Raw genomic sequence first — 16922 nt, 5'->3', positions numbered from 1 at the left:
TGCTGAGCAGATAGATCCCTTTATTTTTGTGAGGGGAAGTACTCTTTTGTGCAAGACAGGAAGGAGCTGAACAAGCACTGGCCTCTTTGAGTCTCATTTGAGCTCAACAGTTAGGTATGGATTAAAAAAAACAAACATGAGTTCAAAGAAATCCCACATGAGCTGTTTTTTTTTTAATTGTATTGTTCTGTGGAATAAACCTAAATAAATTCTAAATGCATATACAAAAAAGTTTTTTTTATTTTCAAACCAAAACCCTGTGAATGTGTCTGACTGTTTGTATATCGGTGTGTATTTCCTCAGGCTATTGGGAGTGAAATTCGTTCCCGCCTGCAGCAGTTTGTGGAGGAGAGGATGCAGACCACCATGGTACAAAAATGTTTTCTCTGGAAAGCTGTCTTTTCCCTTATTACTTTCCCATGTGAACGGAAAGACAATGAACTGGCTCAGACCAACTGTACAGATTATGTAACAAGTGGCAGACATCGTCATGTTTGGGTTGAGCGATACACCCAGTTGAATCAGATTATAATTTCTTGCAGCATTTTTGCCAGTATTATTTGCTCTATTACTGATGTCATGTTTTGTTTTGTCTAGTCCAGTTGCAGACGATGATATTTTTTTATCTTTCAGTTTTCCTGTAATATCAGATAAATTCCCTTATCTTACATTTCTGTGACTGTTGTCTGTTCCAGCTGACGGGTGTTTTGATCGGTGCTGTGGTGGCTGTGTGTCTGATAGGAATCGCTGTGCTTCTCCTCTACCGCAGATATAAACTGGCGAGTGCGTTTCCCTTCTGTGTCCATATTGTGTTGTTTTCAGCATGTTGCTCAGCTCTGATTCTTGAATAAGTGTTTTGTGGTTTCAAAAGGTTGGGTTTGATATGATGGAGGTGCTTACCAGCTGCATTTATTTGATCAAAAATACAGTAAAGATAGGAATATTGTGAAGTGTTATTACAATTTAAAATAACTGTTTTCTATTTGAATATATATTTTTAAATGTAGTTTATTCCTGTGATGACAAAGCTGAATTTTCAGCATCATTACTCCAGGGTCATTCCGTGTCAAATCAAACAAATTTTGGGAACTTCCCCGGCTCAAATTTTTGATTTTGTTCATATTTTTTCTGTAGAAAGACAAACATAAATAGTGATGAAAGCCAAAATATTAAATATCACAGATGTATATTTACTGAGTAATCCACTATTTTGTAGAGAGGATTAAAATGACAGTTTTCACCTTAGATTTGGAGCCAATTTAGAAAGGGGTAAATTAGTCATTTAGTAAAATCTGTTGTCTTCAGCCATCTTGGTTTCATTATACGCCAATGGTGACAGTTCATAAATGGCAAAAAGCACTTTTTGTGTTTTCTGCCTTAAGCTTGCATGCCTGTAACTCAAGAAGTATTAAAGATATCTTAATATCCCTTTAGATTCTGGTTCTTAACAAACTTTTCTTTTGGTATCTTCGTTTTAAAGGCCCATAATGGTTCAGTCCCAGATCTTAATGTGGCTCCATGAGTAAATTGGTAAATCGTACACTTTTTAGTGGTCAAAAACCAAATATGTGTCACTTTGCATACAGCTGAGACTTTCTGGAAAATATGAAGAACAAATAATGTTGAAACTAGAAATGTATCTCGTGTTTTTCTATCATCTCAGGTGCATAGAACATACCTGTCATAAATATTCCTTTTCCAAGGTTTGCATCCCTGTAACTCTAAAATTATTCAAGATATTTTAATATCCATCTAGATTCTCTATCAACTTTTCTTTTGAAATCTTCATTTTCAAGGCACTATATAATTCAGTCCCCCCATGAATAATAAAAAAATTATGTGCATGGATAATTCATTTATAATACATACCGCAATATTCCATTAAAAAAAAGAAAAAAAAAAAGAATATATTCTCGTTTTTGATTTCATGGTGACTTTAATATTTTTGTATATTAGTGATGCATTTTTTAACGGATTCTATTCTTGATGAAATAAAGTTTAAAAGAACACTATTTATTTGAAAGTTTTATTTGTAACATTATAAATGTCTTTACTCTCACTTTTGATTGATTTAATGCATCAATGCTGAGCAAAAGTATCATGTCCTTTAAAAAAAAAAAAAAAAAATCTCCCTGACCCCAAACTTTTGAACGGCAGTGTATGTGTAGAGCAGTTTGCTGGAATCTCATTATGCATTTGCTTGTGTGTATTTTAAGGTCAACAGGCTGGTGTCCCACGCTATCGCTTCAGAAAAAGAGATAAAGTGCTCTTTTATGGCAGGAAAATCATGAGAAAGGTGAGTCACATCTTGCTGAAACCCATTTTTTCACCTGTGATTTGCACCTTGTTTTAGCTGGTGATTAATAGTCACATTCACAGTAGTCTATTTGTGCTCCAAGATAAATAGCTGAGTGTTCAGACTCTGACTCTGCAGAGACTTGCTCCACAATTACTCCTTTATAGGTGTAATTAACTTTACATCATCAGCTGAAAGTTTAGTCTTCCTCCATTAGAGGGCAGAATAGAATGTGCGAAGTCGAGTATCCTGAACGTGTGCCACAGTGCACAACCTGTATGACTAACAGCCTGATATATTTATTTACTCTCCATCCTCCACTTGGTTTTTCTATTTCTATCTTTCAGGTCCAGACCTTGTCCTCGACACCAACCTCCACTTCGGTGTCTAAGCAGCGCTCCCGGAAGAGACCTAAAGTTCTAAGTATAGCGCGCAGGTATGTTTAGATTCTCATGTACCTAATTTTTACGGAAACACATGCCATCTCGTTTTATCGCCCACACGGTTTAAGTCAGAAGCTGTCTAATCAGTGTTTCTGGTTTGAATCCTGTTATGATGTCATGCAGGATCCTGCGAATCAGGAAGGAGCCACCCACTTTGCAGCCCAAAGAACCCCCTCCCTCTCTCTTGGAAGCAGATCTCACTGAATTTGATGTGCAGAACTCAAACCTGCCTTCAGAGGTGCTCTACATGCTCAAGAACGTCAGGTGAACAACTCTGACTCTGAACTGCATGCATATGACATGATACTTTTTCAGCCTAATGGAATGTCTGGTGTTTATCTAAAGTTGAATGTTGATCCATTTCAGGGTGCTTGGTCATTTTGAGAAGCCCTTGTTTTTGGAGCTGTGTCGGCACATGGTGTTTGTGGAGCTGCAGGAGGGAGAGGGGCTGTTCAAGCCAGGGGATGATGATGACAGCATTTATGTGGTTCAGGATGGAAGGCTTGAGCTTTGCATTCATGAGTTTGTAAGGATGAGCCATAGAAGTACCTTTTTAAAATTCACAAAATTCATTAGAGCACTGGTTTAGGGAATGTCAGTTAACTTGGTCATCAACCTCATTTAACTATGAGGTCTGTTTATATGCATTTATAATGATACTATATTATTATTATAATAAATTATTCTAATTATATTTATTTGTATATATTTATATCAAAAAAAAAAAAAAAAAAAAAAAAAAAAAATATATATATATATATATATATATATATATATATATATATATATATATCATGCATTTTATAAAGTGTGGAAAAAGTTGCTCAGCCCCAGCAACCAATCAAACCTATATTTTAGATATTATTATTATTATATATAAAAATACCTAAAATTATGCTTTATTATTATTATAAATTATAATAATGTGTATTAATTATATTTTATACATTTTTAAAACATGTATTTATTGGGAAAAAGTGCCTTTATATAAAATATTTATTTTAAATAATGCTCACGTTCAGTTAAGGCAGCTGACGGAAATGGTTCATTTTTTTTTTTTTTTTTTAATTTTGACAGTTTCAACAGATGGACAAGCACTAAACCCCGGTTTTAAATGGCTATGGGTGTACAATTTCAAGTGTGAAAATACAACTAATAAAATAGTGTTTAATTGGGTTCCATAACTTTATTAAAGATCTGTTCTTCGAAACCCACAGCAATTGATTGATGAACAAGTACCATAATTTCCTTGATTAAGATACTTAACCTCTGTTTAGACCGGGGGGGTCTGTCCCTGCAATAAATTCCCTGTAGGTCACATTGGATAAGAAGTATCAGCTAAATGGCAAATGAGTAATTAAACTTAGTGCCCCCCCTAATGTTGTTATATTCTCTTTCGGTGCGTGTGTGTCTTTCAGGATGGCACAGAGCCTGTGGTGAAGGACGTGTTGCCCGGGGACAGCGTTCACAGTCTGCTCAGCATTCTAGACATCATTACAGTAAGTTCTCTGTCTGCCTTCATGACGACTTATCCAGCTCCAGTGCACCGAGATTAATTTTGGATCTTTCTTTTCTCTCCAGGGTTATCCTGCTCCTTATAAGACCGTGTCTGCTCGTGCGGCGGTCAGGTCTACCATATTGCGTTTGCCTGCCTCAGCTTTCCAGTCAGTGTTTGAGAAATACCCAGAGACTCTAGTGAGAGTCATACAGGTAAAGATGGGCTTGAACTCTCCCATGGGTGTCTGCATCAATTTGACCTGTCTTACTGAACATCTGTCTCAACCACACTGTAATAACAGGCCATTTTTTACACTTTTTTTTTATTCATTTATTTATTTATTTATTTTTTATATAAAAAGTCCACTTTTAAGGCCCCAATATACTCACGCCTAGGCTCATTTTCATTCTTTGCTTACTGGTGAAAAGAAGTTTGAAATACCTGAGCAGCACTTTTTTCACTGTTAGTGAACATTCCAACATCAGTATGTAAATATGTGCTGCACATATTCCTCTTAATAACAAAACAAACGCACAACAAAAATAACTGCACACCTAAATATTATGTAATTGCTATCGACCAATGGTAGTTCAAAGGTGAAATTTTTTTGCCAAAGTTAACTTTCCGGAAAAAGGTTTTGAATTCTCCAGACTCGAAACAAACTCATACTGGTTGGTTCTTTGATTTTGCTTGAAGTATATCTGGGCCTGTAATGTTCGCCAAGTTTTCTCTCTTTTTTTTTGGTAATGTATCTTTAATAGATCTATATGTAAATGATTTACATTTGACAGCATAGGACACACTGTAGTTCCTCAGGCTGACCAAGTAGCTAAATACTAGGTATGCAAAAATATAAAAATTATGGTGGATATTGATAAGCCAGTAATTCTTTTCATATTATGACCTATAATTAAATGGACAATATTAAAATTTTCTACTACTAAATATAAATAAATACTATTATTACTAATACTAGTAATTATAACTATTAAAAATCTATACAATTAAACTAAACAAAAATCAGTCATTATAAATGATACAATATAATTGGATATTAATTGTGAGATTTGCTGAAAATTACATTTAATACTGTTAATCAATTATAAGTGTTTTTAAAGATTAAGTTTAAGGGAACATTAGATGATGAGAAGGTAATGTAAATGTTAAAATTAAGCAAATTAATACAATTAAATATCCATTACTGGCTGATACAGTAAATATTAAATTAATATTATTATTTTTTTATGTAATGTTGAAGAAAAACCTTTAATGATACTGTTCAATGAAATAAAATTATGGCTGTCAAACGATTAATCGCGATTAATCACATCCAAAATAAAAGTTTGTGTTTACAAAATATGCGTGTGTATACTCTGTATATTTATTATGTATATTTAAATACACACATAAATGTTTATATTTAAGAAATATTTGCATGTATATACTTTATGTATGTATATATATATATATATATATATATATATATATATATATATATATATATAAATATTTTATAAATAAATATAACGTATCTTAAATATATACATGCATGTTTGTATTTATGTATACATAATTATACAAAGTACACAACTTTTATTTTGGGTGCGATTAATCACGATTAATATTTAGACAGCACCAAATAAAATGAATTTTTCTGAATGTTTTTGCAGTTCATTCTTCGTAAATTGTCTAGGTGGACTAGGCATGGAACATGATAATGTGAAAAGTTAGACTATGTCTGAATTGCACATCAAATATCTTTATTTCATAAAAGCAAAGAAAAGCATTTTTCCTCTCTTATGGCTCATTTAACTGAATAGTCAGACAGTGGTGTCTTATTTGCAAGATTTCAAACTGTTATTTACTGACGTAAGCATAGTAATTTACAAAAAAACACAGCGTTAATTTGTGGCTTATTTCTGTCTGTTTAGATAATCATGGTGCGCCTGCAGAGAGTCACTTTCCTGGCACTTCACAACTACCTAGGACTGACGACCGAGCTTTTCAATCAGGTTTGAGAGGAAGTACACACGTACATCTCAGCATTATTATTTTTAAGATTACACACACTTTCTATCACTTCTAAAATGTGTGCTTTCTCACACACACACACACTCTCAGTGTTATTTCATGCTACGTTAACCTCCGTCGGCATAATCACTCCTGCGTTGGAGCCGTAAAACTCAGCTAGATTGAATAACATGGATCATAAGACCTCGGCTTTCATTTAAAGGACACCGACTTTAACACCCTCTGGGTGAAAATCTCCCATCAGCCATCACTGCATGTCACAGCACAACCTTACACACACATAGCTCTTCTCTCCCCTCAGTGCGGGCAGGCCGAGGGAGTTGTTTTCCGTTTTGATTTAAGAAGTACTTTTAGCTTGCTCTGTGAATTTGAGTGCTCTCCCATCGGCTATAAATACAATTTAGTCCTGTCAGCAAGCAAGGTTACGTGACAACACAGCATAAACTCAAGTGCACACTTATTTTGAGATGAAAAAAAAAAAGCAAGTGATGTTTAAGTGTAAAAATAAGGTTTAATGGAAAACAATCATGTTGAAAAGGAAAAATCTACTTTTAGCTTATTCAACAACAAAAGTTATGAATTCAGTTTCAGTCAAGCTGTTGTATGGCTTTCAAAAACTTGAAATATAGTGCCAAAGTCATGTAAACTAATTTAATGATACATTATAGTATTTTTTAGTAATTTTGTACATAATAAAAGTTGTTTATGGAACTGATCTTTCTTTGGAGATAGACCTCAAAGAGTCAATGGCTGTTGCAACAGGCCAATAAAATTGTTTTATGTGTGCCAGATGCATGCAAGTGTCTATCTGAACTGTATTTGTGTGTAGGAAAGACAAGCAGTGCCACTGTTCACGGTCAACAGTGTGCTCACTGAGGGGAGTCCCGGCAGAATCCCACGCAGACCCCACTTCCAGACACAACCAGAAGACGAGCACCTGCTGAGCTCCGGAGAGCAATTGACAGACTCAGGTATATGTTTGTTTTTCTGTAACGTGAGTGAATTATTCTTTTGTGTTTGTTCTTTTGAAGCAGTCCAACTAGATTTTTTTTTTTTTTTTTTGCGAACTGATCTAAATTTGGATTTATTGAATAAATATATATATATATATATATATATATATATATATATATATATATATATATATATATATATATATATATATAATATATATATGAAGAATTCAGATGCAAAAGTCTCTAAATGCCACCTCCGTCAAAAATGAGATATTGATATTGAGTGAATGCTCTCCGCACATAGTATACATTCATCAAATACTTTTGCTTCAAATCCGCTAAATCCCAGCATCAGACTATTCAGAAATACTGGTTTGTTGGCAGAAGCCGCTAAACACCACTTCCCTTTGAGCCTCTAAGTCCACAAAAGAAGCAATCGGAAGACGCTAATCGAATCATATGATTTCAAGATGAATGACGGTGTGTGTATGAGCTGGCTTTCAATTGCAGAGCTGCAAGTTTTTATCATGTTTTGTCCATTGTTACAGGGACAGGATTTTGCGAGTAGCAAGTAAACACAACAATGTTCCTTTTGCTGCTGTAAAACTGACAGAAACAAACGTTTGACTGTGTCTTGTTGTCCAAAGAGGTGGACTTGGAGGTTTTCGCAAAAAAACAAAAACACACACATGGACTTTGCTGGTTTTGCAGCAAAAGACAGTCAAATTTGTCAAACACAATGAATTGTCTAAAGTGACTTTTTATAAGGCATTTCAATAACTGACAAAAAAAATTTTCATTGCCATTAAAGTAAAATTACTGAACCTAAACATAGGAGCCTGGGGAAAAAAAAAAAAAGGCTCATTTAGAAGAACACGTCAGACGGACTAAGTGGTTTTTGCATCTGTCTGAACTCTTCATACATACACATATATATATATATATATATATATATATATATATATATATATAAAATATAAAATGAAGTACCCAGTTTATTTGGACCAGCTTCTTCCTACTCCGAATCACAACCTGTAAGTATGATTAATAATTGTTGCTGTTATGTTCTCTGTAGCATGCACAATACGTATTTAGTTGTGTGTGTTGTGTACGCTCTGCGCAGCTTGTAGGTCTCCGGCTAACTAGCTAACAGCAATATGTGTTTGCTCGCAATTGTCTAGAAATGTGTCAAATGTTTGTCGTTGTTATTACTTGGAGCTGATAAACTCCAATCTCGTGATCTGACCAATCATAGCAGATTAGTGTCACACAAAGGAGGGGTTTGGAAAATTTAAACGTTGATAAATGCATATTATAAGACAATGAAAGGGTTTTTTGACCTTGCATGCATGTAAACCTGTTGTTGGTGACTCCCAAAACAAAAATAGGAACCTTTCAAATGCCATAATAGGGGCACTTTAAGAGACTTCTTTCAAAAACATCAAAAAATCTTACCATCTAACAATCCAGGATGGGATCCCTTTAATTATTACAGACTGAGCTTTACCCTAAGTAAAATAACTTTTTACATTTGCACTTTATGTATATGAATGTGCTTGCTTTTGGCGTTTTGTCATATTTTGCTTTCGTCTAAAGACATTTTTCCACAAAAACACAGATTTACGGTAATATTGTACATGTCTGTTTTAAAAGTGATATAAATGTCTCATCACTTAGATGGAGGGCAAGCTGGTTCATATGAAAACACGTCGATAGTTGCAAGGAGGTCTCGCTCAGTCTCGATGCCTGTAGAGAGTACAGGTAACAGTTCATCTACCATCTGCTTATCCACTCTTATTCAGTCCACACAGACTTGCTTTTGCACACAAATGAGGCCTCTAGTACTGAACTCTACAAACTAGATCTGGTTTCTATGTGTTTTTGTGCAGGAGTGGCAGGAAATGACCTGAACATGGCCTATGAACGGGCCCGAGTCACCATAGATGATCCTCCATCCACTTCTGTTATTCACAAGGTTTTTTCTTCCTCCATCTCATCTTTCTCTCATCCTAAATATCTGTATATACAGTGGGTACGGAAAGTATTCAGACACCCTTACATTTTTCACTCTTTGTTATATTACAGCCATTTGCTAAAATCATTTAAGTTCATTTTTTTCCCTCATTAATGTACACACAGCACCCCATATTGACAGAAAAAAAAAATTATTTCAGTTTTTCTTTTTTAATAAATCTGCAAAAATGTCAACAATTCTGTGTTTTTCTGTCAATATGGGGTGCTGTGTGTACATTAATGAGGAAAAAAAATTAATTAAAAAAACTAAAATGATTTTAGCAAATGGCTGCAATATAACAAAGAGTGAAAAATTTAAGGGGGTCTGAATACTTTCCATACCCACTGTATTAAAACATCATTGAGATTGTTTGTTTTTATGTTCTTCAGTCCATTTTGAAGAAGAGTGTGACCATGCAGCATGCCCCGTCCGCTGTGATTCACTACACAGACAATGCACCACACTCTGACGTGCCCCCTAGTAAAGTGGGCGCCATATTCCAGGCCGCCAAGAAGGACCTGCTGGGGATTATTCCACTGCAGGTCAAAATACATCTCCATTAGTGGGATATGGGTTCATGGTTTATGGATGTTTAGATGGATTTATTTGTTTGTTGAATATTTTTATTGGTGCTGTGTGTGTATGTGTCCAGGACCCCAGCTTGCTGGAGGGCAGGGTGACGCTCCATCAAGTTAAAGCTGGATCTATTGTAGCTCGCCAAGGAGATCAGGTCAGACATCACAGTAAATGCATATGAAACCGCTGTGAATCAAAATCTAGTGAGCTGAATGGCTATATGCTAACTACATGGGCGTAGTTAACAGAATTATGCAAGGATTGCTTATAAAATTAGCTGTTTTAAAAGAGGCTTAAAGGGTTAGTTCATCCAAAAATTAAATTTCTGTCATTAAGTACTTAGCCTCATGTTGTTCAAAACCCGTAAGACCTTCGTTCATCTTTGGAACACAAATTAAGACATTTTTGATGAAATCCGAAATGTTTCTGAATGACCCATAGGCAGCAACATCATTGCACCTTTCAAGGCCCAGCTAGGTAGTAGATGAACGAAGGTCTTACGGGTTTGGAACGACATGAGGGTGAGTGCATAATGACAGAAATTTTTATTTTTAAGTGAACTATTGCTTCAGGAGAAGACCTTTGATGCCCAAAAAATCTGTCCAAGTAAGTAGGCCACTCACTAGGTTTTGAAACATAGCCAGTGAGAATTGTGCCAGTGAATTGCTAATGTGTTACCCTGTCCAAATGATTTGCTTGACTGTTTATGTGCTGTGTGTCCCTCAGGAAGTAAGTGTGCAGTTTGTGATTTCGGGCACATTGCATGTGTACCAGCGGATGATTGACCGAGAAGAGGACACGTGTCTGTTTGTGGCTCACCCAGGAGAGCTGGTGGGTCAGCTGGCTGTACTGACGGGGGAGCCACTTATCTTCACCGTACGGGCACATCGTGACTGCAGCTTCCTGTCTATTTCTAAAACACATTTCTATGAGTAGGTTTTCAGTTCACTTCTAATATTAGTCCAGTTTTTTTCCTCACCATGATGACTATATTCCACCACAATCACTCTATCCAATATACACTACCATTCAAATGTTTGTGGTCAATACTTTTTTGCTTTTATTCACCAAGGATGCATTAAATTGATCAGTGATAGTGATAGTAAAGACCTTTCAAAAAATTTTAGAACCCAAAAAATATTAAACAGCACTACAATTTTCTAATAATAAGAAATGTTTCTTGAGCACAAAATCAGAATATTAGAATGATTTCTGGATCATGTGACTCTGTAGACTGGAGTAATGGTGCTGAAAATTCAGCTTTGCCATGACAGAAATAATTTACATTTTAAAGTATATTAATTTAGAAAAAAAACATTTAAATTGTAGTAAAATTTCACAATATAACTGTTTTTACTTTATTTTTGATCAAATAAATGCAGCCTTGGTGAGCATAAGACACTTAATTCAAAAACATTTTAAAAATCTTACTGACCTGAAAACTTTTGAATGTTACTGTTGCCAGGCATTCAACTATCAGCATAAAGTCTGGTCTACTTTTCTGGTTATTGTGGCCAAAAACAGCCTGTCTGACCGATATTTAAAATGATCCATCAATTGATACAGTCATAATAGGTCGTTATTGAAAAACAGAAAACACAGAAGAAATTAGCAGAAATTTAATCATAATTTCTTTCTGGCCACAAGTAATAAATTTTACCTCTAAATGTATGTGAAACAATCTATTGAAATGATATTGTCATCATAATGTGTGGTTTTTTTTTTTTTTTTTTTTTTTTTTTTTTTTTTTTTTTTACATTGAAATACTGTTGATTTTGCCATAAATATAGCCATTGCTGATATGGTGTCAAATAAGAAAATAAATAAATGTGTAAATCTTTGTAATTGGCAAATAAATTCCTAGTATGTCTTATATGTAGTTATATGTAACTTCTTGTTGACATTGGCTTGCAAATAATGAACATTAACTCACTCTGGTTGCTGGTTTTAATGGTTTTTCAACTGACACGTTGATTCGCTCCCATATTTGTGTGTTGTCAGGATCATGCGAGCTGAGCCCACGGTGGTGCTGAATGTGGCTCATACAGTTGTAAGAAGGATGTCATCTTTCGTCAGACAGATTGACTTTGCCCTTGACTGGATGGCTGTGGAGGCGGGCAGAGCTGTCTACAGGTCCACTTCATTTCCTCATATTTACTGTTTTCATTTTTTCTTCTCCTTTCACCCTACTTATTTTGTCTCTACCTCTTTATTAGTGTAAATAAGTACCATTAGTGCACTACATGGCCAAAAGTAAACTTCTAATTAACAGGTATTACTGTTTTACTGTTTCATCAGCTATATCCAGTTGCACAAAATCATACAATATCCTTAGACAAACATTTTTAGTGTGGGTAAACAAACTTTGTGTTATTATGGGTAAAGACAAACAATTACGTGACTCTTTACTGCCCTTGGTTTTGAAAAATAATACACTGCCCCTTCAAAAGTCAAAAGTTTAATACTTTTATTCAGCAAGGATGCATTAAATTGTTCAAAAGTGACAATAAAGACATTTATAATGCAACAAAATATTTATAATTCTTTTTAACTTTATATTCATTAAAGAATCCTGAACAAAATGCATCATGGTTTCCACAAAAATTTTAAGCAGCATTTTTACATTTTAGAATATACTAAAATAGAAAATAACTATTTTAAGCTGTTATAATATTTCAAATCATTACTAATTTTACTGTATTTTTGATCCTTGGGCATAAGAGACTTCTTTTAAAAACATCAACTTTTTACCGATCTCAAACGTTTTTTAAAGAGTAGTGTACTTTCGATAAGCATCTGTAAGTGTGATGTGTGTATGTCCACATAGTTATGGCTATGTAGCCCATGTATTAAAATTAAATGTATTCCTTATCAGTTTATCTGGGGGCTCCTCTCAGGAGGGGCAAAACACTCTGTTGTTTTGATCTTTTTTTCTCTCCTCTTTTCCTATGCCTTCTCAGTAAGAGCTTTGGACAGAATACAATCTAATAAACTTGACGATTTCTTCTTCTCTTCAGCCCCTCTGGCTGAGACAGATAAGCTTTCTCAGCATTTCATAAATCTTCTATGATAAACGACCTCATCCTTTCTCTCTCTCTTTCTCTCTCAGGCAGGGCGATAAGTCTGACAGTACTTTTATAGTGCTCAGTGGCCGCCTGCGTTCCGTCATCATGAAGGAGGATGGGAAAAAGGAGCTGACTGGAGAGTATGGCCGAGGAGATCTCATCGGAGTGGTGAGCTTTTCCACTTGCACAACATATACTGTAACGTCTTTGTATCATAGCAAACTTTTTTCCTATCTCTCTCCTATTGAACTCCTTTATTACCATAAAAGCATTTATATTTAAGCAATATGGTACTAGAGAACTGTATAGTCACCAATCAGACTAGACCCAGACCGAGATCAGTTTAGTGTTGTCAAAAGTGTTGTAAAAGTAAAGCAAAGTAAAAATAAAACCAAGTCGGTACTGAAATTTTAAAAATGTGATGATACCAGCATTTCCCCAAGCATTTTGAGCACTGTTGAGTGGATTCACAAACACTTCTGATTGGCCATTGTGTTCACACGCTCAACAGATATGTCTGTGATTGGCTACAATGATCAATGTACAGGAGTATTTGAAAGCATTTTTAAAAAAGCGGAAGCATTTGAAAGAAGGCGTCTATCAGCGGACTGGTGTGTCTGTGTAATGATTGGTGAAGAGTGTCAAACATCAAACAAGCGCTGATCATTGTAGCCAATCACAGACATATCCAATCAGAATTGTTGAAGAATCCGCTCAACAGCGCTCAAAGTGCTAAGGGGGAAATGCTGGTATCATCACAGTTTTAAAATTTCAGAACGGACTTGGTACCAAAGTTGGTACTTTTGACAACACTAGATCAGTTTTATAGATATCATAGGGTGGTGTGGTGTAATGGTTGAAAACTGTGCTAGCAACCAGTAATTGTACCTTGCCCATAGTTTCCCAGGATTCATAACCTTTTATAACTTGATTTTGTGCTAAGATGACTCAACGATGAATCATCAGATATTGTTCCATGTTATATAATGCTGTATATGTACTATATTGAAAGTCGGTCTATTATACTTGCAGTATCTCCCAAAATAGTTTTGGTGACATTTATTTACTGGTGTTGATGTATTCAGTGAGTATGTGCCACCTAATCAGGCCTAATCAGGTGAACATCAGAGAAAACCAACTCGGTATCTCCCAGGAGATCCCACCGTCTCGTTATTTATAATGTTTTATTGTGACTGGCTGACGCTGACGTCTCAGTAGTGACGCTTATGCTGCTAAGAATACCTGTCCATGTTGATGCCATGGTTACGTTGCCTAGAGAACGGTGTTTCATTGTCCGTGGATGTGAGTGATGTGAGGCCTGATTTGCTCCAAGGATCCAAATTTAGTCTTAATCTTCATCACAGATTGACTGCATTTATATTTCTAGATATTTGTTAGCTAGATACTAGTTTTGTTGCTGCTGACCTTTGCACTAATCATGAAACATGTTTGATTTACTTTTTTTAGTGAATAATAAATTTCACTCTGTTCCTTGCTTAAAGCAGTTATATGCTTTAAAGACTTGGAATATAAAGCAGAGTCCTGCATGGGTCCTGTTTGGTAAACCCACACCCGCAGTACTTAACAGAACACCCAATCCGTTATCCGACAGCAGCACTAATTTAATTCCATACCTGACCAGTTTGACATAAAGACTGCGACCCGAACAGCACAAGCATTAAATCTACTACATCAGGTAGACAAAAAAAAAAAAATATATATATATATATATATATATATATATATATTTCTCATGTAACACAAGCAATCAAACCAACATTATACATTCTGATTTGATGCAATTAAGAAAAATAGCCCAACATGGTAATTATTAAAAGAAAGAAAAAGATGAGAACGTGCATCAATCTGCCCATAATTATGCACATTTGTTCAAATCACACCTTAGGCTATACAGACGCTTAGAGGTCTCCATAAATTAAAGGTGCCCTTGAATGAAAAATTGAATTTATCTTGGCATAGTTAAATAACAAGAGTTCAGTACATGGAAATGACATACAGTGAGTCTCAAACTCCATTGTTTCCTCCTTCTTATATAAATCTCATTTGTTTAAAAGACCTCCGAAGAACAGGCGAATCTCAACATAACACCGACTGTTACGTAACAGTCGGGGTGTACGCCCCCAATATTTGAATATGCCAGCCCATGTTCCCAACATTATGAAAGGCATTAGACAAGGGCAGCCAGTATTAATGTCTGGATGTGCACAGCTGAATCAACAGACTAGGTAAGCAAGCAAGGACAATAGCGAAAAATGGCAGATGGAGCGATAATAACTGACATGATCCATGATAACATGATATTTTTAGTGATATTTGTAAATTGTCTTTCTAAATGTTTCGTTAGCATGTTGCTAATGTACTGTTAAATGTGGTTAAAGTTACCATCGTTTCTTACTGTATTCACGGAGACAAGACTGTCGTTATTTTCATTTTTAAACACTTGCAGTCTGTATAATGCATAAACACAACTTCTTTATAAATCTCTCCAACAGTGTAGCATTAGCCGTTAGCCACAGAGCACAGCCTCAAATTCATTCAGAATCAATGTAAACAATATAACAGTATACAATACTCACATAATCCGACGCATACATGCCGCATGCATGACGAACACTTTGTAAAGATCCATTTGAGGGTTATATTAGCTGTGTGAACTTTGTTTATGCTGTTTAAGGCAAGCGCGAGCTCCGTGGGCGGAGAGCACGAGATTTAAAGGGGCCGCACAGCATAAATCAGCTCATATTTATTGATGCCCCAAAAAAGGCAGTTAAAAAAATTAATAAAAAAAAAATCTATGGGGTATTTTGAGCTGAAACTTCACAGACACATTCAGGGGATGCCTTAGACTTATATTACATCTTGTAAAAAACGTTCGATGGCACCTTTAAAAGAACATAGAGCCAAATATGATCCTTTACTTTCATATAATATTGGGGATATTTTAGCGGATTCACTGTGCATTTAAATGTGGTTGTCTCTCCTGAAACTCTACAGTGTATACGTGGCCATTGGTCCTCTTATCAGCATTAAAAATAAAACTTTTATTCAAATTGTGAATAGATTATATACGAAGAGTGCTCTCTTAATGACTGAAGCTGTCAATCACTTCAGTTGCAGTGTGCAAACGCTGTGCTCAACACTGCAGATGACATTGTAATTTAGAAACATTTGATGTTCTTTAGACCAGTGGTTCTCAAACCTGTCCTGGGGACCCCTTACCGCTGCACATTTTGTATGTCTCCCTCATCAGACACACCCAATTCAACTCTTGCAGTTTCTACTAATTAGTTGATGAGTTGAATCAGGTGTGTTAGATGAGGGGAACATGCAAAATGTGCAGTGGTGAGGGGTCTCCAGGACAGGTTTGAGAACCACTGCTTTAGACTACAGAGTGTGGACACAAATAAGCACAGGACTGATTGAAAGCAGCTGCTGCCTATCAGTGGGAACCGAATTGATTTGAATAGTATTGACTATTAGACCCGCAAGTCCGCCTGTGCCTATTGATTCCCGACCCGCACCGCAAATGACTATGTAAATATTATTCCACCGTTACATCAAATATTAGCGGTTCACCCACTAATGCAGGACTATATAAAGCATATAGTGTTATTTTAGTATTATGTATATACTATATCATGTTTATTAATATTTTGAATTCACTTTTATTTTTATATTTTCAGTTTTCATTGTGGTGTTGGTAATTTTGTTATGTGTTTCTATATAGCTTTAATTAATTCACAATTTTTTTAAGTTTAAATTCATATTTCTTTTTCTTTGAGGTTTATTTCACTTACCGAAAACAAATTTTAATATATATTTATATATTTAATATATCATATAGTCATAGTATTAGTTAACAAAAACACTGGAGTTATTTGGACCAATTATCTCTTTTGATGCAGTCTTTCTATTTTTGAGGTTAACAGCAAAATTTATCTTAAAAGAATATTAAAATGACCCTTTTCATGCAATTAATGATGTCTTTCTGATGTAAATAGTACCAAAGATAGCTTCAAAGT

At 35.2% G+C, this 16922-nt stretch overlaps 1 protein-coding gene across 1 annotated transcript in view; it reads left to right on the top strand.

The window, feature by feature from the left end:
- The window catches only part of pnpla7a (patatin-like phospholipase domain containing 7a), a 33246-nt gene that overhangs the window by 1608 nt on the left and 14716 nt on the right, over nucleotides 1-16922 (top strand). Inside the window, exons 3-19 of the mRNA XM_048165884.1 lie at nucleotides 304-369; nucleotides 696-783; nucleotides 2217-2296; nucleotides 2644-2732; nucleotides 2863-3003; nucleotides 3106-3265; nucleotides 4158-4238; nucleotides 4321-4449; nucleotides 6169-6249; nucleotides 7098-7239; nucleotides 8902-8985; nucleotides 9114-9199; nucleotides 9628-9780; nucleotides 9891-9968; nucleotides 10541-10746; nucleotides 11816-11947; nucleotides 12924-13047. Of these exons, the coding sequence (XP_048021841.1) occupies nucleotides 304-369; nucleotides 696-783; nucleotides 2217-2296; nucleotides 2644-2732; nucleotides 2863-3003; nucleotides 3106-3265; nucleotides 4158-4238; nucleotides 4321-4449; nucleotides 6169-6249; nucleotides 7098-7239; nucleotides 8902-8985; nucleotides 9114-9199; nucleotides 9628-9780; nucleotides 9891-9968; nucleotides 10541-10746; nucleotides 11816-11947; nucleotides 12924-13047 (1920 nt within the window). The remainder of the gene's footprint in view (nucleotides 1-303; nucleotides 370-695; nucleotides 784-2216; nucleotides 2297-2643; nucleotides 2733-2862; nucleotides 3004-3105; nucleotides 3266-4157; nucleotides 4239-4320; nucleotides 4450-6168; nucleotides 6250-7097; nucleotides 7240-8901; nucleotides 8986-9113; nucleotides 9200-9627; nucleotides 9781-9890; nucleotides 9969-10540; nucleotides 10747-11815; nucleotides 11948-12923; nucleotides 13048-16922) is intronic.

Source organism: Megalobrama amblycephala, linkage group LG18 (assembly GCF_018812025.1).
Source record: "Megalobrama amblycephala isolate DHTTF-2021 linkage group LG18, ASM1881202v1, whole genome shotgun sequence".
Taxonomy (NCBI): domain Eukaryota; kingdom Metazoa; phylum Chordata; class Actinopteri; order Cypriniformes; family Xenocyprididae; genus Megalobrama; species Megalobrama amblycephala.
Note: the sequence above shows the minus strand (reverse complement) of the source record. Positions and strands in the feature narration are given on the sequence as shown.